The 26,051-nt window shown below is 38.8% G+C and overlaps 1 protein-coding gene across 1 annotated transcript in view; it reads right to left on the bottom strand.

The window, feature by feature from the left end:
* TOR1AIP1 (torsin 1A interacting protein 1) overlaps positions 1 to 26,051 on the bottom strand; it is a gene marked incomplete in the record, with an annotated part of 47,440 nt that overhangs the window by 5,772 nt on the left and 15,617 nt on the right. Inside the window, 7 exon segments of the mRNA XM_014583786.2 lie at positions 1,084 to 1,140; positions 1,513 to 1,557; positions 17,227 to 17,295; positions 17,826 to 17,867; positions 19,606 to 19,662; positions 24,272 to 24,358; positions 25,162 to 25,203. Of these exon segments, the coding sequence (XP_014439272.1) occupies positions 1,084 to 1,140; positions 1,513 to 1,557; positions 17,227 to 17,295; positions 17,826 to 17,867; positions 19,606 to 19,662; positions 24,272 to 24,358; positions 25,162 to 25,203 (399 nt within the window).

Genomic DNA, 26,051 nt, shown 5'->3' with positions numbered 1-26,051 from the left:
CCTCCCCCCGGGGGGTGATTTCTTACTTTCTGTTTCTCCAGCAAGCACATGCACCCTATAGCAAAAACCTCTCTCTCTCTCAAGAAAAAGTAACTGGTAGTGATACTAACAAATGTCATCCTCTATACCGAATCACAAATATGTGAACAGCTGGAAGATTTGCCTAACTTAGTGAATCAATATTCTTCAAATAACTAGTACATGATATTCCATTCAAAGTATAAGGAAGACCAGTGGATTTTAATGTAATACAATACCAAAAGTTCATTAATATAACTTAAGAAGCTACCAACTGTTGAGTTTTAGAGAATATTAAAAAAAAAGCATCCATAATGATCTAAAAAGGCCATTAAAATTCTTCATGTCTTTATGAAGCTGGATTTTCCACAGATATTTCAACAAAAATAATATAACAGACTGAATACAGAAGCAGATAAGTCAGCTCCATTTTATTGAGGTAGGCATTAGTGAATAGAAGAAATGTAAAGCAACTGGTCTCTCTTCTAAGTTAGTTACTTACAAATATGTGAGTAAATATTTTAAAACTTTCTCAGCTTTAATTTCCAGGTAAATATGGGTACATATAGCCAATTTAAAAAAAGACTATCTGGAGGTGTTTATTAACTGTACTAGTGTAAAGTGGTACTGAGACAAAAAATTTTGAGAACCACTATTAATTTTTTAGTACTCATTTAGGATAATGAATAGGCTTACGAAACTTAAAAAAACTTGCCCTTAGGCAATCAGGAGTGGTCCCATCCAGTTCCAATGCAAGTCTGGACACCGAAACCCACGGTAATCCCATGATGTCATGCTGTGAGCTGTCTTTCTGCTGATTCAGCATAAGTCATGCAGTTTATTGCCAGTAAAGTATTAGGTTGTCGGAAAAGTCATGACATGTTTTTCTATGCAAAAATGCATCTGACTTTTCCAGCAACCCAATATATACTCTTCCCCCTACACTGCTTCGAATATGATTTCCAAATAGTATTAAGCTATAGTGCTATCAAAAGCCATTTTTAAACAGTTTCAGACTATCAGTCTTAGGAACCTTCCTAATAAAAACTGAATAGACAAACTTACGTTGGCTGGAGGTTGATGGAGACTGGTTTCCAAGCTGTGATTTCTGAATGCCGTCATCTAATGATAGGAGTAATAGAAAATGACTGTCAACTTAATGTTTCCTAATTTAAATATTTCTTTGTCATAGACAAAGAAGATATGAATTCCAAGACAAAAGAAGGCAGAGTTCAGACAGAAGCAGAAGAAAAAGCAGAATAGCTAAGTACCCATTAGACCGAAAGCTCTTTGAGACACACAACCTAACTCTTCTCTGGTTGCTCACAGCATGCAGCAGTCTAGTACAAAGCATATACCTACCTAATTCTTAAGATTTGAGAGAAAGCATTGAAGTATTTGACCCATAGTTATTTAACTGAACTGGTGCAACTTATGGGACAAAGTTAAGAGAACAAAGAACATAAGCACACCATAATAAAAGAAAACATATACCATCTGAAAAACCGCCATAGAGTAAACTCTTGCCTGGTGAAGATGCTGTAAAAAGGAGGGAAAAGCACAAAATGTGGATTATAGAGCCATCTAGGTAAGTTTTATTATTTTTTTCTTTATTATTTGTTTATAAATTTTATTTATTTATCCTCCCCCAGCTCCCAAATGGTATGTATGTACCGTGTACAAATGATGTACAGAGGCTTGAAATTCACGCCAGGTACGAGTGTGTACATAAGCCCCAAATCCCAAGAGAATGGAGAGGGATTAAAGCACGGTCAGCTCCCCCTTGGAGGTGATTTCTTGCTTTCTGTCTCTGGTAAGCACATGCACCCTATACCAAATCTCTCTCTCTCAAAAAAAACAAAAAACAGGGACCAGCAGTTAGCATAATGGCTATGTCGCTGGACTCCCACGTAGTCGACCGCGGTTTGTGTCCTGACCCGGTGGCTTAAAACTCACGCTGGATGTGTGTGCGTGCCCAAGATCCCGAGAAGAGAATGGAGAAAGGATTGCGGCGTGGCCATCCCCCCTGGGAGGTGATTTCTCGCTTTCTGTCTCTCTGTCTGTCTCTGTCTGGCGAGCCCATGTGCCCTATAGCAAAAACCTCTTAAAAAAAAAAAAAAAAAGAAAAAAAAAAACGACAAAAATAAAATCCCCATGAATGAGATCATTCAGTATGTTTCTCTATTTCACTTAACATTATGCCTTCCAGAGTCCTCCATATTGTCAAAAATGACAGGATTTCCTTTTTTTTTTTTTTGATTTCCTTTCTTTTTTAAAGGCTCATACGCACGCCACTGTGTACTATACCATTTTTCTTACTACTGATGGGCATTTAGTTTAATTCTGTATCTTAACTACTGTAAAAAATACTGCAATAAACATGGGAGCAGACATCTTATTGAGATACTGATTTAGATATATACTCAGAAGTGAGACTGTTGGGTTATGTAGTAGCTCTATTTTTATTATGTTGAAGAACCCCCATCATGTTTCTCATAAAGGCTGTACCAATTTACATTCCCCATCAACAGTGTACATTTCCCTTTTCTCCACATCCTTGCAACACTTACCTTTTGTATTTTTAATTAACAGCTGATTTTTTTTCAGGAATGAGGTGACATTTCATTGTGGTTTTGATGTTGAGAATTTGGTTTTAAGTCTGCTATAGTGTGTGTATGCATCGGAGAGAGGAACAGAGACAGACAGAGGAGGGAAAGTGAGAAGTTACCTCCCTAATGGGAATGGCCACACCATAATCCCGTCTCCTCCATTCTTCTCTTGGGATTTTTAACCATGCATGTACATACTCCTGGCATGTTTTCAAGGCACTGGGACTTGAACTGCTCAGTTTGGCAATGTGGGATCCAACTGCCTTAATATCCACACAATTTGCTGGTCTCAATGTTGAACATTTTTTCATGTACTCATTGGTTATTTGTGTATCTTTTTTTTTTTTTTTTAAGATTTATTCATTCAATTTTATCATCATTTTTTTATTCAGTATAGGACAGGTTCATTAATCAGAGAGACAGAGGAAAAGGGAAAATGAGAAAGCAAGCCACCAGGTCTAGGACTCAAACCGTGGTCAGTCATGTGGGAATCCAGCAACTTAACCACCATGCCACCTGCTGGCTTGGCTACTTTTATATCTCCTTTTTTAGGGGGGAGAGGTTTTTGCTATGAGACAGAGAGAGAGACAGAAATCGAGAAATCACCCCCCAGGGGGTATGGCCAAACTGTGATCCCTTCTCCTCCATTCTCCTCTTGGGATCTTGGGCAAGCATGCACATGCACCTGGCGTGATTTTAAGCTGCCGGGTCCGGGCCTGGAACCATGGTCAATTACATGGGAGTCCAGCGATATAGCTATTATGCCAACTGCTGGTCCCTATTTGTATATCTTATGTGAGTTCTTATGCTATTTTTTGTGAGTTCCTTATAAATTTTGGCTATCAGCCATTTAGCAGAAGCGATTCCAAGTATTTTCTCTCATTCTGTAGTTTGTCTCTTTGCTCTGTTGATTTTTTTACTGTATAGAATCTTTTTAGTTTGGTGTAATCCTATTTGTTTAATTTTCTTGTTGCCTATGTTTTTGAGGTCATTTCCCAAAAAAATCACTGCGTGGGGCCAGCAGATGGCAGAGTGGTTATGTCACTGGACTCCCACATGGGTGACCACAGTTCAAGTCCTGGACCTGGTGGCTTAAAAATTATGTTGGCTACATGTGCATGCATGCCCAAGATCCCAGGAGGAGAATAAAAAAGAAGAGACTGTGGTGTGGCTGTACCCCCAAGGGGTGATTTCTTACTTTCCCTCTCACCGTCTCTCTCTGGCAAGCACATACATCCTATGACAAAAACCTCTTTAAAAAACAAAAACAAAAAACACTGCCCACAGCAATATCAGGGAACTTTTTCCCTATATCTTGTAGTAGCTTCATAGTCTGATGCCTTACATTTAAGTCTATAATCTATTTAGAGTTAATTTTTATATGTGAAGGGTCTTTGAAAAGTTCACAGCGAATATATACAATGAAAAAAAATGCATCGATTTCAAAATTTTTTGTGCCAAAATAAGCTCATACTTTAATTCCATTTTCTGTAAACTTTTTGAAGTATCTTACTTTGATGACAAATAATCTAGTTTCATTTTTTTCTATGTGAATATCCAGGTTTCTCAACACCATTTGTTAAATAAATTATCCTTTCCCTATTGTGTTTTTGGCATGTTTGTCAAAAACTAGATGGTGTTAATGTATGGATTTACTCCTGGGCTCTGTATTCTGTTCTTACTACAGCTTTATAGTATATGCCTAAACTAGGTTGTGATGCCTCTAGCTTTGCTTTTTTGGTGATGAACAAGCTACCCAAGATCTTTTGTGGTTCCACACAATTTTAGGTTTGATTTTTCTTTTTGTAAAGAATGTCACTGGTATTGGGAACCAGCAGTTAGCGTAATGGCTATGTCGCTAGACTCCCATGTAGTCGACCGCGGTTCACGTCCCAGACCCGGTAGCTTAAAACTCACGCCGGGTGCGTGTGCGTGCGTGCCCAAGATCCCGAGAGGAGAATGGAGGAGAAGGGATTGACCATCCCCCCTTGGGGGTGATTTCTCGCTTTCTGTCTCTATGTCTCTTTCTGTCTGTCTGGTGAACGCACACGCCCTATAGCGAAAAAAAAACCTCTCCAAAAAAAGGAAAAAAAAAAAGAAAAAAAGAATGTCATTGGTATTTTGATAGGGATTTCATTGATTCTGTAGATCACTTTGAGTAGTATAGCCATTTTAACAATATTAATTCTTCCCCAATCCAGGCCCAATCCATGGCCTGCTGGTTAAAACAGCAGTATCTCATATGGCCAGATGTACAGTTCGAGTCCCAGATCTGGTGGCCTGAAAAACATCAAGTGTGAACGCACGTGTGCCCAAAATCCCAAAAGGAGAAGAATTGGTATGTGATCATTCTCCACTAGAGTGGATGCACCCTCTAGCAAAAAAATAAAATTAAAATGGAAAAACTTTCCAATCTACGAATACAGGATATCTGTCCATTTATTTGTATCTTCAATTTCTTTCATCAATGTTTTAGTTTTCTGTTAGAGATCTTTCATTTTCATGATTACATTTATTCCTAAGAACATTTTTGGTAGCTATTATAAATGGGATTAAAATTTATTTTTCAGATATTTCATTATTAGTATGTAGTTTTACTAACTTTTGTATGTTGATTTTGTACTCTGCAGTGTTACTGAACTTGTTCACTAGAGGTAGTAATTTTTATTTTTTTGCCACAGGGCATATGTGCTCACTTAGAGAGCCAGAGAGATGGAAACTGAGAAATCATTCCCCAAGGCGGGTGGCCATCTGCAATCCCTCTCCTCCATTCTCCTCCTGGGATTTTGGGCATGCATACACACACGCCAGGTGTGATTTTCAAGCCACTAGATCTGTGACTTGAACCGCGTTTGCCATGTGGGAGAGAGTCCAACACCTTAACCACTATTCCAAGGTCAGTCTTTTAATAGAGATTTTAGGGTTTTCTATATATATAAGATCATGCCATCTACAAAAGGACTATTTAGCTTTTCCCATTCCAAACAGATGTTTTTTTATTTTTGTCTATTTTTTCTGGCTAGGTTTTTTAATTTTTGGAGAGGTTTTTGCTATAGGGCACATGCGCTCACCAGAAAGCGAGCAATTACCCCCAAGGGGGGTGGTCATACCACAATCCCTTCTCCTCCATTCTCCTCTCAGGATTTTGGGCACGCACGCACACATGCCTGGTATGTGTTTAAGTCACCGGGCCTGGGACTTGAACCACAGTTGACTACATGGGAGTCAAGTGACATAGCCATCACACCAACTGCTGGTCCCTCTGGCTAGGTTTTTAAAAACTATGTCGAATAGAAATGGAGATAGCAGGCAATCTTGACTTGTTCTAGGTCTTACAGAAAAAGCTTTCAACATTTTCCCCTTTTGTATATTAGTTGCAGGTTTCTTATACATGAGTTTTATTGTGTTGAGGTATATTCCTTCTATAACTAATTTGTTGAGAGCATATATCAGGAAGGGATGCTGATTTTTTTTCCAATGCTTATTCTGTATCTATCATAATTACTTTATGGTTCTGTCCTTCATTTTGGCACCCCAGAATAAATCCCTTGATCTTAGTGAATAATCTTTTCAATACACCGCCAAATCTGGTTTGTTAGTATTTTGTTGTGATTTCTTTTTTTTTTTTTCTTTCCTTTTTTGGAAAGGTTTTTGCTATAGGGGCACGTGCGCTCACCAGAAAGAGAGACAGAAAGTGAGAAATCATCTCTCAGGGGAGATGGTCACGCCGCAATCCATTCTCCTCTCAGGATCCTGAGCACGCACGCACACACACCCGGCGTGAGTTTAAGCTACTGGGTCCGAGACTCGAACCACGGTTGACACATGGGAGTTCAGCGACACAGCCATTATGCTAATTGCTGGTCCCTGTTGTGATTTCTTATAACTATGTTCATCAGGGATAGTTTTCTTTTTTGCTGTATCTTTGTGTTGTGTTTTGTTCATATTTCCTATTGTTTTTCTAGTCCTATTTCATTTATTTCTGCTCTGATTTTTATTATTTCCTTCCATCTATTAATACTGGCGTAGTTTGTTCTAGTATAATAGTTTTTATTTCTTGAGGTACAACATTAAGTTTTTTTTTATTATTTGAGATATTTCTTCTTTTTTGATGTTTATTCCTTTAAACTTCCCTCTTAGAATTGCTTTTGCTGGGGCCAATAGGTGGTATGGTGGTTAAGGCACTGGATCCTACAAAGTCGACTGTGTGATTCAAGTCCTGGACCAGTTGGTTTGAAAAACATGCCACACACATGTATATATACGCCCAAAATCCCAAGAGGAGAATGGAGATAGGACTGCAGTGTGGTTATCTTCCGGGGGGGGGAGGGGTTGATTTATTTTTTTTTCTCTCTGTCTCTCTGCAGTGAGCACAACTGCCCTACACATACAAACCAAAAACAAAACAAAACAAAAACAAACAAACGAAACAAAACAAAAAAACTGCTTTCCTATAGGTTTTGGTATATTGTGTTCCATTTTTATATGTGTCAAGAAATGTTTAAGTTTCTTTTAAATTTCTTCACTGACCTATTCATTGTTCAGAGCGTATTACTTAACTTTCATATATCTGTGAGTTCCTTGAAATTCCTCATTTTATTGATTTATAGTTTTCTTTTTTTAAAGAATTATTTTATTTAACTTTATTTATTATTAATATCATTATTATTTTTCAGTTTGATCAGAGAGAGACAGAGAGAGAGAGAGAGGGGGAGAGAAAGCCCCCAGGTCCGAGACTTGAACTGTGGTCGGCCATGTGGGAGTCCAGCACCTTTAACCACCACACCACTTGCTGGCCCCTTGATTTATAGTTTTCTAACACTGTGATCAGAAAAGATAACTGGAATAATTTCAATCTTCTTAAATTTGTTAAGACTCTGAGAACCTAACACATACTTAGTCATGGAGAATGTCATATTAAGAATGCATATTCTGCAACTACCGGATGAACTGTTCTGTATGTGTTAGGTCCATGTGGCGAACAGAGCAGGTTAAGTCCGATGTCTCTCTGCTGATTTTTCTATCCAGTATCAATATTATATCTACTGTCAAAAGTGGGATGTTGACGTCCTCTACTACTTTACTGTATTGCAGTCTCTCTTTGGACCTATTATTACTTCCTTTATGTATTTAGGTGCTCCAATGCTATTATGTACATATATTTACTATTGTGATATCTACTTGCTGAACTGATCTCATTACCATTGTACAATGGGTTTGTCTTTTATAGTTTTTGACTTAATGTCTGTTTTATCTGATACAAGTATACTACTCCTGCTCTTTTGATTTCCATTTGCATGGGATATCTTTTATTGCTTTAGTTTTAGACTATGTGTGTCTTTACAGGTGAAGACAGTCTTACAGGCGGCATATACATGGGTCTTGTTTTCTTTTTTATATTCAGTCACTCTGTGTCTTATGATTAGAGAATTTAATTCATTTACATTTAAGGTAATCATTGAGAGGTATAGATTTACTACTACTATTTAATTATTTTCTAGTTGTTTTATAGATCGTTCCTCCCTGTCTTTCTTTGTAGTTAAGTAAACTTCTATAGTGGTATGTTTTGAACTTGCTTTAAAAATATTTATTTTGAGGCAGAGAGAGAAAGGCATCCTCAACAAACAGTATCTCATGCCACGGTTCTCTCCCAGCCTTCTAGAACATGGGCATGTGTATACGAGGCACTTCACCCTTTTTGGTTGTGTATTTCCCCAATTTTTTTTTAAAAAAAAAAAAAAAAAAAAGAATTATTTTACTTAACTTTATTTATTATTATTATCATTATTATTTTCTAGTTTGATCAGAGAGAAACAGAGAGGGAGTGAAAAAGCAAGCCACCAGGTCCCAGATTTGAACCGTGGTCGGCCATGTGGGAGTCCAGCACCTTTAACCACCATGCCACTTGCCGGCCCTTCCCCAATTGTTCTTTTATTTTTTTGGAGAGGTTTTTGCTATAGGGCATGTGAGCTCACCAGAAAGACAGAGAGAGACAGAGAGATAGAAAGCGAGAAATCACCCCCCAGGGGGTGATGGCCATGCCACAATCCCTTCTCCTCCATCCTCCTTCTCGGGATCTTGGGCATGCACGCACGCGTGCCTGGCGTGAGTTTAAGCCACGGGGTCCGGAATTCGCATTACAGTCAGCTACATGGGAGTCCAGCGACATAGCCATTACGTTAACTGCTGGTCCCCTAATTGTTCTTAATCCTTGTGGCTATGCCCAGACTTCTGTGCATAGAATAAGCAGGGAAGACTTATTCAAAGTCTTTACTGAATGGCTTTGTCTGGGAACACTCTTCAGTAGAAAGTCTACCCAGATTCTGGGCAAGTCTTCTCACATGGTCCCTGAACTGCAGACTGCCATGGCTGCTGCGGCTAGGGCAGTTCTGTGAAGACCACAGCCACTGAGACCTGCCTGCTGCTGAGGTTTATCCTAAATCCAGGGACAACATAGTAAGCCAGTGATGTTGTGAGCCAGAGATCAAATCCATTTCCCAGGGATCATGGGTTCCTGCTTGGTGCCAGGGCAGAGCAGGTGGCTAAGTTTGTGTGTACTGGCATGGGCTCATGAGCTGTGGGAATCTGTCTGGTGCTGGGTTTTACAGTGGCAGGCCCAGTGGTGGGAACCAGGTCTTATACTTACTTTCCTTCTCTAAAACAGACAATGTCTCCTCTGCTGCACAGCTTGAAGTTTGGGGAAGGGAGATGCAAGGAATATAAAAAGATCCTTCCTACCCTCTTCAATGAGTCTTTTCTAATTATTATGCTATCACTGGCTACTAAGATCTCTGACCTGGTTTCTTTTGCTATTGTGATGGTATTTTCATGTGTTCAAACCACTGTTTTTACAGGGGCTTCCACTGTCTTGCTCCAACTTCTCTGGATACCATGTTTAAATATAAAACTTAATCTTGGACCAGTAGACGGCATGGTGGTTAAGGCGCTGGACTCCCACACAGCTGACTACACTTCGAATCCCGGACCAGTGGCTTGAAAAATCATGCTAGATATGTGCATGCATGTCCAAAATTCCAGAAGATGAGACTGCAGCGTGGCCATCCTCCCTGGTGGTGGTGGTGGTGTTCTCACTTTCCCTCTGCCTGTCTTTCCTTCTGTCTCTCTCCGGTGAGTACATATACTCTATGGCAAAAACCTTCAAAAAAAAAAAGTCTTAATCCTTACTTTTTTTTTTTTTGGAGAGGTTTTTTGGTATAGGGCGCATGCGCTTGCCAGAAAGACAGAGACAGAAAGACAGAAAGTGAGAAATCATCCCCTGGAAGGATGGCCATGCTGCAATCCCTTCTCCTCCATTCTCCTCTCGGGATACTGGGCACGCACGCACACGCACCCGGCATGAGTTTAAGCCACTGGGCCCGGGATTCGAACCACGGTCGACTACATGGGAGTTCAGTGACATAGCCATTATGCTAACTGCTGTTCCCAAACCTAACTATTTTCTACTTCAAATTGATTCAAATATTTCCTCTGGTGCTTCTGACCATGTCAAGTATTAGTAATATTTTAACAGTCACAAAAATTTCATAGTTTCTGTTAACAGAAAAGCAATTATGTTTTAGGTTTGTAGTTAAACAGTAGAACTCAAAAATAATTCTTACCAAAAAATCTCTACTTTCGGGACCAGCAGTTGGCATAATGCTATGTCACTGGACTCCCATGTAGTTGACTGCGGTTCAAGTCCTGGACCTGGTGGCTTAAATTCACACTGGGTGCGTGTGCATGGGTGCCCAAGATCCTGAGAGGAGAATGGACTTTGGTGTGGCCATCTCCCCCGGGGGTGATTTCTTGCTTTCTGTCTCTCTCTGTCTTCCTGGTGAGTGCACGCACCCTATAGCAAAAACCTCTCAAAGAAAAAAAAAAAGAAATTCTACTTCCATCATACTTTAGAATATAAATTAAAACCTATCTTAACATTACCCACTTTCCCTCTAGCTTTCTAAATATAGTAGCAGGTTTTAGCACCCAAGAGAGAGAAAGCGGAGGGGCAGATTCAGAAGGCAGACAGGCTCCGTCACCTCGGCTGTATGACCTACATTGACCAGTACTGTCACCTATCACTTGCCTGGAGGTTAGAACTCTTGTATATATAAATAATCTTCTGGGTGGATATTTTTGGTGTTTATCACCACCTCTCATTTGAGAAACCCTGGACTAAACTGAAGGAATAAAATTAGCGCTGCTAAGATACAGAAATAGACTAATTTTTGGCCATGTGATTAAAATAAAACATAAACAAAACAAAATGACATCCATCCTAAGTTTATGAGGCATACTGCTTTCCTATTACTAGCTCAGCTTATTATTTTTTTAAATAACTATTTATTTTATTATTTATTTATTCATTCACTGATTTTTAATTTGACCAGAGAGAGACAGAGGGTGAGAGTGAGAGAGAGAGGAAGTGAGAAAGCAAGCCACCAGGTTCAGGACTCGAACCCCGGTCAGCCATGTGGGAGTGTCCAGCGCCTTAACCACCACGCCACCTGCTGGTCCCAACTAGCTCAGCTTTATAATGCTTCATTATTTAGAAGCTTCTAAGTTAGGTCATCAAACTTATGACTGTATTACTAAAAATCCCGAAAAAAATCCCATCAAACAAAAACCTCCATCACATAATTTTTATTTTGAACATCTTGCTCTATGGTTGCAAACATCAAATGAGATGCGATGAAGTGCTATTCTATGTTGGCATTAATGATGCAGAATACTGTACCACATGTAATATTGATGTAATTCACACAACAGAAACACATTTGGCACCGTACACACAGCTGGGGCAGAACATTATCTCAAGTGTGAGCTGTCTCTCATTAAAATTAGTAGAGGTAGAAACAAAAATTCTGAAAAACCTTTTTTAGAAAGATAAAGCTCAAGTTTTTTTCTAGTCTCAATAGTTTGTAACACTTAATACTCTATAAATAAAAGCTAAGGGTAAAGGGCATAAATCTGCCAGTTATTATTGATTATTACACAATATATTGCTGATGATAAATAAACTTCAGTGATCATGTAATAGCCAGACTTTAAAAAAATTGTGCTTACACATAGAAACTCATTACGATACCTGGTTATAATATCAACAGATAAGAAAACGTAGGCTGGGACCAGCAGTTAGTGTAATGGCTATGTCGCTGGACTCCCACGTTGTCGACCGCGGTTCACGTCCTGCACCCGGTGGCTTAAAACTCATGCCGGGAACATGTGCATGCGTGCCCAAGACCACGAGAGGAGAACAGAAGAGAAAGGATTGCGGCGTAGCCATCCGCTCTGGGGGAGGTGATTTCTTGCTTTCTGTCTCTCTGGCGAGCGCACGCGCCCTACAGCAAAAACCTCTCAAAAAAAGAAAAAAAAAAAAAAAAAGAAAGAAAACGTAGGCTCATCAGGGTTCCATGACTTTGCCAAGACTACTCAATTAGTACGCAGAGACACTTGGTTGGGAACTCAAGAGCTCTAAGTCCCAATTGTGTCTCCTTTTCTCTATGCCAACTTTAGAGACAGGTACCCTAGGACACATATTAATGGTCTGACCTCTCCAGGCGTAGCCTTTCTATTCTCACTATGCTATCACCTGGTAAACGAGAAAAAGTAAAGACAGGGCTCCATCTTTTCCGAAAGGTTAGGATGCAGACAGAAACCCTAACTGGAACCTGTCTGCTTAGGAACTGGTATTAACGTGAGGTGCTAAGGAGTGAAAGTGCCACATACTTGAATAGTCAAATCTAAAAATGACACTGCTTCTCACCAGAGCAGGCAGAAATCAATACTTAAGAGAGAATGAGATATGAAATTTGAAATGCTAAAAACAAAAATTTTAAACGATCTTGGATTGAAGAAGACTCTTATGACAAGAATGTTTGAAAATAACTTAGTCATCTTCCATCTCCACTGAAAACACTGTTTCATCTTAATATCTTCATGAGATTAAAGGTTTAAATAATTTTGACATATGCATATTTCTGGTGTTACTCTTACATAACTTGAAAGCTCAATATACTGCCTGTTAAAGACAGATGGCTATCAACCAGTATTCTACTATCTAAGCCACAGTAAGACAAAGAAGGTAAACATAAAAATACTAAAAATATGCCATCAATTTAGATACTGAAAAGATCTATTTCTTCATTTCAATCAGCTGTTCAATACAGCTAGCTTTCTTTCTGCATTGCACAGTGTAGGGGAAATAAAAATTATATAAATGTTTTCTGATAACAGTGTGCATTAACTTCAGTTATTTGGATGTCATTTAACTGGTAGTATTTAGAATAGATAGTTGAAGGCTAGTAACAACATAAGAACTCTCTGAACTTTTTATAATACAGTCTTGTTTTTCTTAACGATGGGAATACGTTTTGAGAAATGCGTTAGGTGATTCTGTCACTGTGCCAACATCATAGCGGGCACACACACAAACCTAGGTGGTAGAGCCTATTATACAGCTAAGCTATATGGTGTAAGTCTGCTGCAGCCTGTACATCATGCTACCATACTGAACACTACAGGAAATTTAACACAAGGGTTACATACAGTAAAAGTATGGCATAAAAGATGAAAACGGTACACCCATAAAAGGCATGTACCTTGAGTTGCATTTGTAGGAGAGTGAGTTGTTCTGGGTGATTTAGTGAGTAAATGGTGAATATGAAGGTCTAAGATATTATACATTACTGTAGACTTTTAAATTAGTATATAATTAGGTTATGCTAAATTTAAAAAAGTTTTTCTTTGGTAATAAATTAACCTTAGCGTCCAACAGATTTTCACTTTATAAATTTTAAAATGTTAACTTCTGGACTCTTTTGTAATAATACTAACATAAAACACAAATATATTGTACAACTGCACAAAAACATTTTCTTTTGGGCCAGCCTGGTAGTGGTTGAGTGCTGAGAATATGGAGGTAGATCTCACATGGTCAACCCTGGTTCAAATCTTGGCCCCATTGGCTTTAAAAGCATATCAGGTACGTGTATGTGCATGACCACCCAAAATGCTGATAGTATGAAGAAATAAGGAAAAAGAACTGCAGCATGATCACACCTTCTTGGGGGGTGATAGCTTTTTCTTTCTCTCTGGCAAACACATGTGCCCTCTGGCAATTAAAAAAAATACAGCATATTTCTTTATATCTACATTCTACAAGCATTATTCTATTTTAGAAATACTTTATTTTTACTTTTAAACATTTTTGTTAGAAACATTTTTGTTAGACACAGCCATACACATTAGCCTGTGCCTACACAGAGCTGGGATATCACTGCCCTCTACCTCCACATATGGTCCCACTGGAAGGGTGATGATAAATAAAGTTAAGATGAGATCAAACCAAGCACAAGAGAAAATGATGTGGGCCAGCTGGTGGACTGGTGGTTGAGGTAGCTGGATACTACATGGTGGACTGCATAGTTCTAGTCTTGACCAGGTGGCATGAAACCATGCTGGTACATGCATGCCCAGAGTCCTGAGAGGAAAGTGGAGCAGAGGGGATTGCAGCGTGGCCTTCCCCCCAAGGGGTGCTCTCTTGCTTTCTCTTTTTCTCTCTTTCAGTTTCTCTCTAGCAAACCCACATGCCTTCTAACAAATTTTTAAAAATAAAGAGAAAATGTAATCAAGACATGAGGTAAACAAAAGACATAAGAGATTGTTGGTGTAATATAGCAAACTATTCCATAGTTTTTAAAAACTGTATATAAGTAAGAATACACTCTAAAACAACAATAAAAAATATAGCTGAGTAAATGTATAAATTAGTAACATCACTGCTTATTATCTTTATCAAATATCATGTGTGAAATATAACTATATGTGCTGTACTTTACGCGTCCAACAGATTTTCACTTTATAAATTTTAAAATGTTAACTTCTGGACTCTTTTGTAATAATACTAACATAAAACACAAATATATTGTACAACTGCACAAAAACATTTTCTTTTGGGCCAGCCTGGTAGTGGTTGAGTGCTGAGAATATGGAGGTAGATCTCACATGGTCAACCCTGGTTCAAATCTTGGCCCCATTGGCTTTAAAAGCATATCAGGTACGTGTATGTGCATGACCACCCAAAATGCTGATAGTATGAAGAAATAAGGAAAAAGAACTGCAGCATGATCACACCTTCTTGGGGGGTGATAGCTTTTTCTTTCTCTCTGGCAAACACATGTGCCCTCTGGCAATTAAAAAAAATACAGCATATTTCTTTATATCTACATTCTACAAGCATTATTCTATTTTAGAAATACTTTATTTTTACTTTTAAACATTTTTGTTAGAAACATTTTTGTTAGACACAGCCATACACATTAGCCTGTGCCTACACAGAGCTGGGATATCACTGCCCTCTACCTCCACATATGGTCCCACTGGAAGGGTGATGATAAATAAAGTTAAGATGAGATCAAACCAAGCACAAGAGAAAATGATGTGGGCCAGCTGGTGGACTGGTGGTTGAGGTAGCTGGATACTACATGGTGGACTGCATAGTTCTAGTCTTGACCAGGTGGCATGAAACCATGCTGGTACATGCATGCCCAGAGTCCTGAGAGGAAAGTGGAGCAGAGGGGATTGCAGCGTGGCCTTCCCCCCAAGGGGTGCTCTCTTGCTTTCTCTTTTTCTCTCTTTCAGTTTCTCTCTAGCAAACCCACATGCCTTCTAACAAATTTTTAAAAATAAAGAGAAAATGTAATCAAGACATGAGGTAAACAAAAGACATAAGAGATTGTTGGTGTAATATAGCAAACTATTCCATAGTTTTTAAAAACTGTATATAAGTAAGAATACACTCTAAAACAACAATAAAAAATATAGCTGAGTAAATGTATAAATTAGTAACATCACTGCTTATTATCTTTATCAAATATCATGTGTGAAATATAACTATATGTGCTGTACTTTACACATGACTGGCAGAGCAGTAGGTCTGTTCATACCAGCAGCACCACAAACACACCAACAACACACCATGACATGACAGCTACGACATCATCAGAAGACAGTTCTTCTATAATCATACAGGACCACTGTCAAAGTATGCAATACACCGGGGCCAGCAGGTGGTGTGGTGGTTGGGGGTGCTGGATTCCCACATGGCTGATTGTGGTTCGAGTCCTGGCCCTGGCGGCTTGCCTTCTCACTTATGCTCTCTTTCTCTCTCTTGCTCTGTCCCTCTCTGGTCGAATTAAAATAAATAAACAAAGTTAAATAAACTCATTCTTTAAATAAATAAAGTTTTAAAAAAAGTATATAGTCCACTGCTGACTAAAAAGTCATTATGCAGCAGACCAACTGTATATACACCTAAAACGAACACATTTTACCTTCTTTTTTTGAGAGATTTGTTTTTGCTACAGGGCATGCGCACTCACCGGAAAGACAGAAAGCGAGAAATCATCCCCTGGGCGGATGGACATGCCACAACCCCTTCTCTTCCATTCTCTTCTCGGATTTTGGGTATGCACGCACACATGACCAGTGTGAATTTCAAGCCCCTGGGTCTGGGACTTGAACCACAAGGGAGTCCAGTACCTTAGCCACTATGCCACCTGCTGACCCCAAGTATTTTTACTTTCAAGAGTTATCTCTTAAGTCTCTAAATTAAATTTTTAATTTTATTATAAACTTAATTTTAATGAGCTGAAAAATTAGTATTTGGCTTCCTAATAGGCCAGGAAGAGCAAATTATTAAGAGATAAAGGTCTTCTAACAACAGGCACAGACAGGAGTAAGAAATGACAGTCAATAATAAGGCAAGGGAAAAAAGCTATTTCAGTTTCAGACAAGCTGAAGAACTCACTTCTATGTTAGAGAAATGCACTGTGACTATTTCCACCCCACTGTTAGAAAAACAAAGTCACTGAGGTTATCTTGTCCAATTACAGAGTTAATCATTCTATGAGCAAGAGAAACATGATGGGGCTTTTCATATGATCGAAACAAAAGTAAAGGGATTTCCAACGATGTCTAGACCTATCATAGTTAGATGAGTAAATGGATAGAGGCTAAAAGGTCATGTAAGGCAGAGACTACTCATGGATATATTTATACAGCAAAGGTTTAATGCAGACACATTTCTACAAAAATTATGATAGGTACTGAGTTCAAATGAGGATCTTTTCATGACCAATGTATGGTACTTCTTAAATTTGGTGAAATTTAATCTGTCCTAAATGTGAAAATACAATTGGAGGACTTAAGCCTTTATTACATAAAATAACAGGTATACAAAGTTGCTTCAAGTGGTTATCTATAAAAATGAAGTTTGCTATAAGCAAAAAAATAGTTATTGTCAAAACGGCAGAATTTTCATCACATACAGATTGTACTATGTATGAGAATTAACAGCTTGTCAAGTGTAACCCTATCATCTACTGGTTTTCTCATGCCACTATCTACATTTTGCACCTAGTCCAAACAGTGCTAGTCTAAGCAAATGCAAATTACTAAGCTAGTAATCACAGTTGCCCTTTATTAGTGAAATTACCAACAACCTAAATGCTTATCTGAAGAACTAAATATTTACCTGTTAGGTAATCAAGAAAAACATAGCAAATAAAGCTGTATCGATAACCGAGATGCATCTACTTACTTGGAATCCTAGTCCTCATTCTTGGAGTTTGTTTGACCCATTCCTGAGGGTTTTCTTGATATCCTGAGCCTGAAACAAATACATCAAAATATCAAATCAAAGCATCATTTCATATAGTTTGATATCTACACCATATTTCAGTCTTAATTTGTAAATCTACCAGAAAGGCAAAATAGAGGAGAAAAAAACAAAAGCAACAGTTGCAGAAGTAAAAGAAAATTTCAAAGGATCATGTCAGGAAAGATGAACTACTTTCCAAAGCAAAATAGGTAGCAAATAAATATTTCAGGATCGAATAGGTGTAACTACGTACAAGTCCTTTGCTGTGGTCTATGAGAATGACTGAGTTAAAAACACTTCATTAGATTCCAACATCATTTAAAAGGAAAAGTTAACCATTTACTCTTTCAAACAAATTAAGGTAAAATAACCCTGAACACATTTTCACATCATAATTACCACAAATAAATAAAGCGTGGTGGATTAAAAAAGCAAAAAGAATAAAATGACTTAAAATCCTATTAGAATATTCTTTTGTCAGAAATGAGGCAGGATCAGAATTGACTGAATTAAAAAAGAGTAAACAACCAACCACTTACTCAGCACAGAAGGTTGTTTATCATGAGCTATTAAGTCTTGACCTGAAACAGCAAGCATAAGTTATCTTATTAAAAAAGGTAATACAGGGCTGGCAGATGGTGGATGCGTGAAGTACTGGACTCCCACATGGCCTAGCATAGTTTGATTCCCGGACCTGGCCGCTCGCTTTCTCACCATCTCTTTCTTGCTTTCTGTCTCTCTGCGATCAAATTGAAGTAAAATTAAATAATTCTTTTTCTTTTTTTTTAAAAAAGCAATATGGAAAAAATTCCTTTTTTTTTTTTTTTTTTAAATAGAGGTTTTTGCTATAGGGTGCGTGCGCTCACCAGAAAGACAGAAAGTAAAAATCACCCCCACAGGAGGGCTGGCCGTGCCTCAATCCCTTCTCCTCCATTCTCCTCTCAGGATCTTGGGCACACACGCACATGTGCCCGGCATGAGTTTAAGTCACCAGGTCTGAGACTCGAACCACAGTCGACTACATGGGACTCCAGTGACATAGACATTATGCCAACTGCTGGTCCTGGAAAAAATATAATTGAAGAATTAACATATAAGAATATCTTCAGTTGATTAATAATTAAGTTCTGGAACTTGATTTTAAAAGGAAAAAGAAAAAAAAGTATTTTTTTGCTTAATCTAAAAGATTTGTATCAATTGTAGATAATCTGCAAAATACAAAAATAGTAAAGTGAAAGTGTCACCAATGTTTCTATCATCTTGAAAAAAGAATGTTAACATTTTAGTATATTATTTTCCAACATTTTTGACACTATAGTTTCTCAACATTTGCTCATGAAAAATTTCAAAGTTGTAAGACTTTTATAATGAATACCCATATGTCTGCCACTTAGTTTACCATTAACTTTTTACTATACATGCTTTATAACCTACTTATTATTCTTCTAAACTTTTGTAACAAAGCTGGAACCATACTACATATAATATTGTATCCTATTATTAGAATATGTCTGTGTAAGTTGGCTGAAATTGCTACATTAGTCCACTAAACAAAAAATTTGTATTGTAAGCAAGAATATTCCATAAATCATAGAAATAAATTTTTTTTTAAATTCAATCAAGGGGGCCAGCAGTTGGCATAGTGGTTACATTGCTGGACTCCCACATTGGCTGGCTGCAGTTTGAGTCACGGACCCAGTGGCTTGAAACACACCGGGTGTGTGTGCGTGAGTGCCCAAAATCCTGGGAGAAGGGATTGTGACTTGGCTATACCCCTTGCGGGGTGATTTCTCACTTTCCCTTTCACTGTCTCTGTCTCCTCCCCCAGCCAGCACACATGCCCTAAGGCAAAAACCTCTTCAAAAAAATCAATCAAGTTTGACTATAGAGAATAACAAGAAATCAATTTGAGAGGTAGATATCAGATGAGATTTTTAGCACTCATTACTCCTCTTTTTTTTTTTTTTGAGAGGTTTTTGCTATAGGGTGCATGGGCTCGCCAGACAGACAGAGAGACAGAAAGAGAGAAATCACCCCCCCCCCCAGAGGGGATGGCCACACCACAATCTCTTCTCCTCCATTCTCCTCTCGGGATCTTGGGCATACACGCACACGCGCCCAGCGTGAGTTTTTTAAGCCACCAGGTCCAGGACTCGAACCATGGTCGACTACGTGGGAGTCCAGCGACATAGCCATTATAGTAACTGCTGGTCCCTCATTACTCCTCTTTTTCAACATTTACATTAAATTGCAAAAAGATGATCTTCAAAAATAAGAATGGCGTTTGGCCATGCCCACAGGTAGGTCTGTATTACTTACTTTGAGATGACAGCCAAAGCGATCCTGGATACTGACTAGATGAGCTGGTGTTCTGATCTAGAATAACAACAATATAGTATGCTATCAATGATATCTAACATTTAAAACACACATTTTATAAGAAGACAAGTATTTAATCAAAAGTGCAAAAAGTATTCTGATGAGTTCTAGGGAATTCAACACTTAAATACATAATTTAAAGCTTCTAAAGAGTCATATCATATCTAAAAAAAAAAAAAGTAGCTAATTTTGCCTTTTCCCTAATCAGTATTTTTTTTTTCTTTAGAGGTGTTTGCCTTGCAGTGCATGTGCTCATTGGGGAGACAGACAGAGACAGTGAGAAAGTGAGAAACCACCCCCTAGGGAGGATGGCCACACCACAATCCCTTCTCCATTCTCCTGGGATCTTGGACACACACACCTATGTGCCTGGTATGAGTTTTTTTTTTTTTTTTTTTACAGAGGTTTTTGCTATAGGGTGCGTGCACTCACCAGAAAGACAGAGAGAGACAGAAAGACAGAGAGCGAAAAACCACCCCCCGGGGGGTGGCCACGCCACAACCCCCTCTGCTCCATTCTCCTCTTGGGATCTTGGACACACAAGCCTATGTGCCTGGTGTGAGTTTCAAATCACAGGTTCTGGGACTCAAATCAGAGTTGGTCATGTGGGAGTCCAATGACATAACCGCTATGCCATCTGCTGGTCCCTCCCTAGCCACTTTTTAAAGAAAAAAAACCTTTAAGATATGGAATACAGCATGAGGTAAGGAGGTAATGAAAGTATGTTGGCCCCATAGCCTGGTGGTTTAAGAGCTGGATCCCAAATGGCTAACTGTGGTTCCAGTCCTGGACCTGGTGGCTTCAGACCTTTGAGATGGCAAAAATCTAAAAATTCACAGTAACAGATCTTCTTGAAATCATTAATATCCATTTTTTTCCTTGAAATTTTCTTGCAAGTGCTTAGTACAGTATTTATTTTAGTCTACTTCTCTTAAAAACATTTTTTATAGTTGGCCCAATGGTCAAGGGCATTGGATTCCCACATGGCTGACCATGGTTCGAATCACGGACCTGGTAGCTTGCTTCCTCCCTTTCTCTCTCTCTCTCTGTCTCCTTGTGGCCAAATTAAAAAATAATAGCAAATGTAATTGAATAAATAATTCTTTAAAAAAAAAAAGCCAAAAAACATTTTTGCGGCCAGGTGATGGCATGGTGGTTAAGGCAACTGGATCCCAGTTGTGTGTGTGTGCCCAAAATCCTGAGGAAGGATTACAGTATGGCCATCCCCCTGTGGGGTGACTTTTCACTTTCCCTATCTCTCCCTGTCTCTCTCCAGTGAGCAAATTATCTATCAAGTAAGTGATCGAGTAGATACAAGTAGTTACTAAGAGTTAGGAGTGCTGGACCCGGTAGCTGAGAAACAGACCAAACTCGTGCATATGCATGCCCCAAATCAAGAGGGAAATGGAGAAGAGCCTACAGCATGGCTATCCTCCTGGGGATGCTTTCTCTCTCTTCTCTGGCAAGCACATGCACCCTACAGCAAATTAAAAAAAACAAAAACAAAACAAAACAAAAACACTTTTTTTTTTTACATGGAAGTAGAATTTATTACTAAACTTGTTTAAAAGTGATCAGATTACTATTCTCTAAATAGAAGGCTTTGAGAAATAAAGGTGTAACGGCTAAATATGTTTGAAAGTATACTCCCATTACTAAAAATATTCTGAGCATCAATTCTTGAAATATTTTTCTAACATTATACATTAGCATTTCTGAAATACTACATTAAGTAATGTGTTGTGTATATTATAAAATAGAAAAAAAAAACATTTTAAATTGATGAAATAAAAAACCACACAAATTTTCTAATACTTTATTCCTATACTCTAATAGACCTTCTGTATCTCTTAGATGATGACTAGCCCAGAAGATAATCTAGGAAGATCAGTAGTCCTCTTTTTCTTTTTTTAAGAGAGATTTTATTTTGCTGTAGGACATGTACACTCACCAGAGACAGACAGAGAGAAATCACCCCCAGGGGGGATGACCACACCACAATCCCTTCTCTTCCATTCTCGTCTCGGGGTTTTAGGCACATACACACATGGGCCCAGCGTGAGTTTTAAGCTGCTGGGTCTGGGACTTGAACTGCGGTCAACTACGTGGGAGTTCTGCAGCACAACCATTACATGATCTCTGGCCCAGTAGCCTTCTTCATAGGCCTCAACATTTTGTTCTGAGGATAGGGTTTCCTTTTGCATGTGGGTACACATGATTCAGGATCCGGGGTGTAGGTAGTGCCAAACAGCTGTATGTTGGCAGCAATGATAGCAAACTATTGGCTCTAGTTTTTGGAGTCTTTTTTAAGGAATTATTTAATTTTATTTACTTATTATTATTATTATCTTTTAGTTTGCTACAGGGCACATGTGCTCACCAGAGAGAGGAAGAGAGAGAGGAAAGTGAGAAAGCAAGCTGCCAGGTCCAGGATTCAAACTGGTCAGTCATGTGGGAGTTCAGCACTCAACCACCATGGTACCTGCTGACCCCAGTTTTTAGAGTTTCATGTATGTACATATTTAAATTAATAATAGCACTCGAGTGTTTACTGTGTGGCAAGCACTTCTGAAGTGTTCCGCGTACACAGTTGGCCCTCTGTATCCACAGTACTTGAGGGCTCCACATCCATGGATTCAAACAATCACAGATAAAATACACTTGGCACCCACAGGTACGCACCTACAGGTGTGGAGGGCTGACTACAAGACACTTGAACATCCAGAGAACTTGGTATCTACAGGAGTGAGAGGGGTGTCCTGGAACCAACCGCCCCATGGATAATCAAAAACGAATGAATGAATTAACTTACTTTCCACAATAACCCAGGGGAAGGGGCTGTGGAACACAGAAGTTTTATAGTAGTCTGAAGGCATATACCCAGGACGTGCAGAACTGAAATGCCATGTTTTTAACCACCATGTTAGTATTAGATATCTCCTTTTATGATTTCTATATCAAGAAAGAATAATGAAAAATGAGGAAGGGTAGGAAAGATACACAAACCAAATGCTCATACATCAGTTTGAGCTTATTTAAAAAGTGGAATGTGGGGGCCTACAGATGGTGGGGCAGGTTAGTCACTGGACTCCCACATGGCAGACAACGGCTTGAAAAATCACGCCGTGTGTGTGTGTGCGCACGTGCCCAAAACCCTGTGAAGAGTGGAGGAGAACGGATTACAGTATGGCCATACACCCTGGGGGGGTGACTTCTCTCTCTTTCTCTCTCTCTCTCTCTCCAGTGAGCAAGTATCTATCAATTAGGTTATCACTTAGATACAAGTCGTTATCTAAGTACATTAAAATTTCCTAAAGACTAAATAACTCTCCTGATAATGTGGTAAGTCCCAATGCCAACGTGATCAGTTTCTCCACAAAATTCAAAAACAAAAAAATAACATGTCTGAGCACAAATGTCTTATTTTCTGAAAATACTGAAACATGCTGAAATGATTTATTTGTTCAGATATTATTTGACCTTTCTTATTGATCACATGTACATATAGAATCAGTCATTTCAATACTAAAAATAGGGACCAGCAGTTAACGTAATGGCTATGTTGCTGGACTCCCATGTAGTCGACTGTGGTTCACGTCCCGGACCCGGTGGCTTAAAACTCACGCCGGGCACGTGTGCGTGCGTGCCCAAGATCCCGAGAGAAGAAAGGAGGAGAAGGGACTGCGGCATGGCCATCCCCCCTAGGGGGGTGATTTCTCACTTCCTGTCTGCTGTCTGTCTGGCGAGTGCATGTGCCCTATAGCAAAAACTCTCAAAAAAAAAAAAAAAAAAACTAAAAATATAAAACTTTTGGGTCGGTAAATGGGATGGTGGTTAAGGCAGCTGGATTCCCACATGCCTGGCTGGGGTTCAAGTCCCAGATCTAGTGACTTGAAAATCACGCTGGCGTGTGTGCATGTGTGTCCAAAATCCTGAGAAGGATTGTGGCATGGCCACAACATACCCAGCCAGGGGGTTATTTCTCACTTTCTCTCTCTCTTCCTCCTCTCCAGCAAGTGCATGCACCCTACAGCAAAAACCTCAAAATAATAACAATAAAACTACAAACTTAAAAAAAAAAAAGTACTTTAATATAACATTTTAAAATATTTTGGGGCCAGCAGGTGGTGTAGTGGTTAAGGATGCTAGACTCCCACATGGCCAACAGTCTTTCAAGTCCCAGATCTGGCAGCTTACTTTCTCGGTTTCTCTCTCTTGCTCATAAAATTAAAATACACAGAGACCAGCAGTTGGCATAATGGCTATGCTGCTAGACTTCCATGCAGTCGACTGTGGTTTGAGTCCCAGACCCAGTGGCTTAAACTCACACCGGGCGCATGTGCATGCATGCCCAAGATCCCGAGAGGAGAATGGAAGAGAAGGGACTAAGGGGTGGCCATCCCCCCAAGGGGGGATTTCTCACTTTCTGTCTCTATTTCTCTCAAAAACCTCTTCCAAAAAAAAAAATATTAAGATACATAAAGTTAAATAAAATAATTCTTAAAAATGTTTATTTTTAAAAAAGCCGATTTGTGGAATACCTTTGTATTTTAACTAAAAGGGTATCTCCTATGAGAAGAGTCAGATGCATATAAAGCAATGTTACCTCCAGACTCAACAGAATCCCCGGATCTGACCTTAACAGTAGTGCCATCACTGTCAGAGCTCTCTGGATCATCTTCCTCAGTTTCTCCTAAAGAGAAGTAAACAATATACTAGCAATAGAGTATTGATTAAGAGAACTAGATTAAAAAACAAGTAATTCAAGATTAAAATGAAGGCATTTTACTTATCACATACAGAAATGCTGCTTATTTAATACACCTATTTTGAATCACAAATTACTAAATAAGCTAAAACTAAAGACTTTTATTTTGTGTTTTCCGAGGAGCAGAATTAGAATTATTTCCCAGACAAATATTCACAATAATATTTAAAAGACTATATTCTGAGGCTTTAATGCAGAGATATAAATGAACAGATAAACATTAAGTAGTGGGAAGATTTTACTTTATGGGGGAAAACTACACACAATTAGTGTAAAATTTAGACAAGATCAGAGAGTACAGGGGTGTGTGTGTGTTTGGGGTGGGTACTATACACACACCCACACACAAACTTTTCAGTATATAAGTGACCAATCTCAGATTATGCTGAGATTAAAAATGGACTAAATTTTACTCCTGTGCTTTCCAAACATATACTGGTTGTGAGAATTTGGAAAAAAACTATTATTTTAATACCCTAATCAAAGGCCAGCATGTTCCAGAAATGGAACATAATTAGTTTTGCTTAAAATTAACTCAAGTAGACAAAAGATGTTTAAAAGATATCTAAGACTGTCATCACTCTATCGTACTTTACCTCCCACCTAATAGTTCAGATAAGCATACTTTCTTTTTTCCCGAATAGACTATTTTTTGCTTTCACTATTTTCTGATTCTAATGTAATGAAAAGAATGGGAATATACTGCATAATATTTAAGAAGAAAATACCTTCTTCAGAAAAATTGACCTTCTGTTGGACACTGGTGTTTTCTAGAAGAGAAAAGTATACACACTGTATATAACATCTAAAGCTAAAGCTTAGGAATAAGTAAGAGCATCTTAACTAGGAAAATGAACATACGGACAAAGTACATAAACATTTTTCTGTGAAATCACCAAGAATCTATCATTTCCTTCTAAGCTATTGCCAAAATAAATTTGCTATAAACTAGAACCAGAAATGAAGTATTGGGGCTGGTCCCAGGGCCTAGTGGTTAAGAGAACAGGATCCCTCACGGCTGACTGCATGGCTCAGATCCTGGGACCAGGGGCTTAAAAAGCATGCAAGGCACATATACACGTGCACCCCTAATCCTGACAGGATAGAAAAGGGATTGCAGCTTGACCAAGGACCATTAGGAGGCACGTTCTCTCTCTCCCGCCCTCTCGGTCTGCCTGGTGAGGGCAAGTGCCCTCTGACTGAATTTTTAAAAAGAAAGGTTTTATTTTTCCTTTAGTAAAAAGTCTACTTGTATAACTTGCATGTGCAGAAAACATTGAATTCCACACTGACAAGTATTCTAGTCCATATAGATGTACTAGTCTCACTTTTGCATTTGCTAAATGCCGCACCCTCTCTTGAAAAAACTTGCACACCAGCCGAACCAGTGCACTGGTATACCCCAAAGAGGAAGAAAGGTAAAGAAACCCCCTTTCTATTGCCAGCAGATCGACATGCAGCAGCACTATTTCTCAAAGCAACAGAGAACTTGAACAAAGACAAACAGGCAAAATAAATAAAACAAACTTTAAATGCAGCACTTTCACATGGGCTGTTCTGAAATTTTTTGAAAAATAAAAAGGAGATACACCTAAATGCAGGCACTGCACAATTGGGC

Source organism: Tupaia chinensis, unplaced genomic scaffold, assembly GCF_000334495.1.
Source record: "Tupaia chinensis unplaced genomic scaffold, TupChi_1.0 Scaffold000074_1, whole genome shotgun sequence".
Taxonomy (NCBI): Eukaryota; Metazoa; Chordata; class Mammalia; order Scandentia; family Tupaiidae; genus Tupaia; species Tupaia belangeri.
Note: the sequence above shows the minus strand (reverse complement) of the source record. Positions and strands in the feature narration are given on the sequence as shown.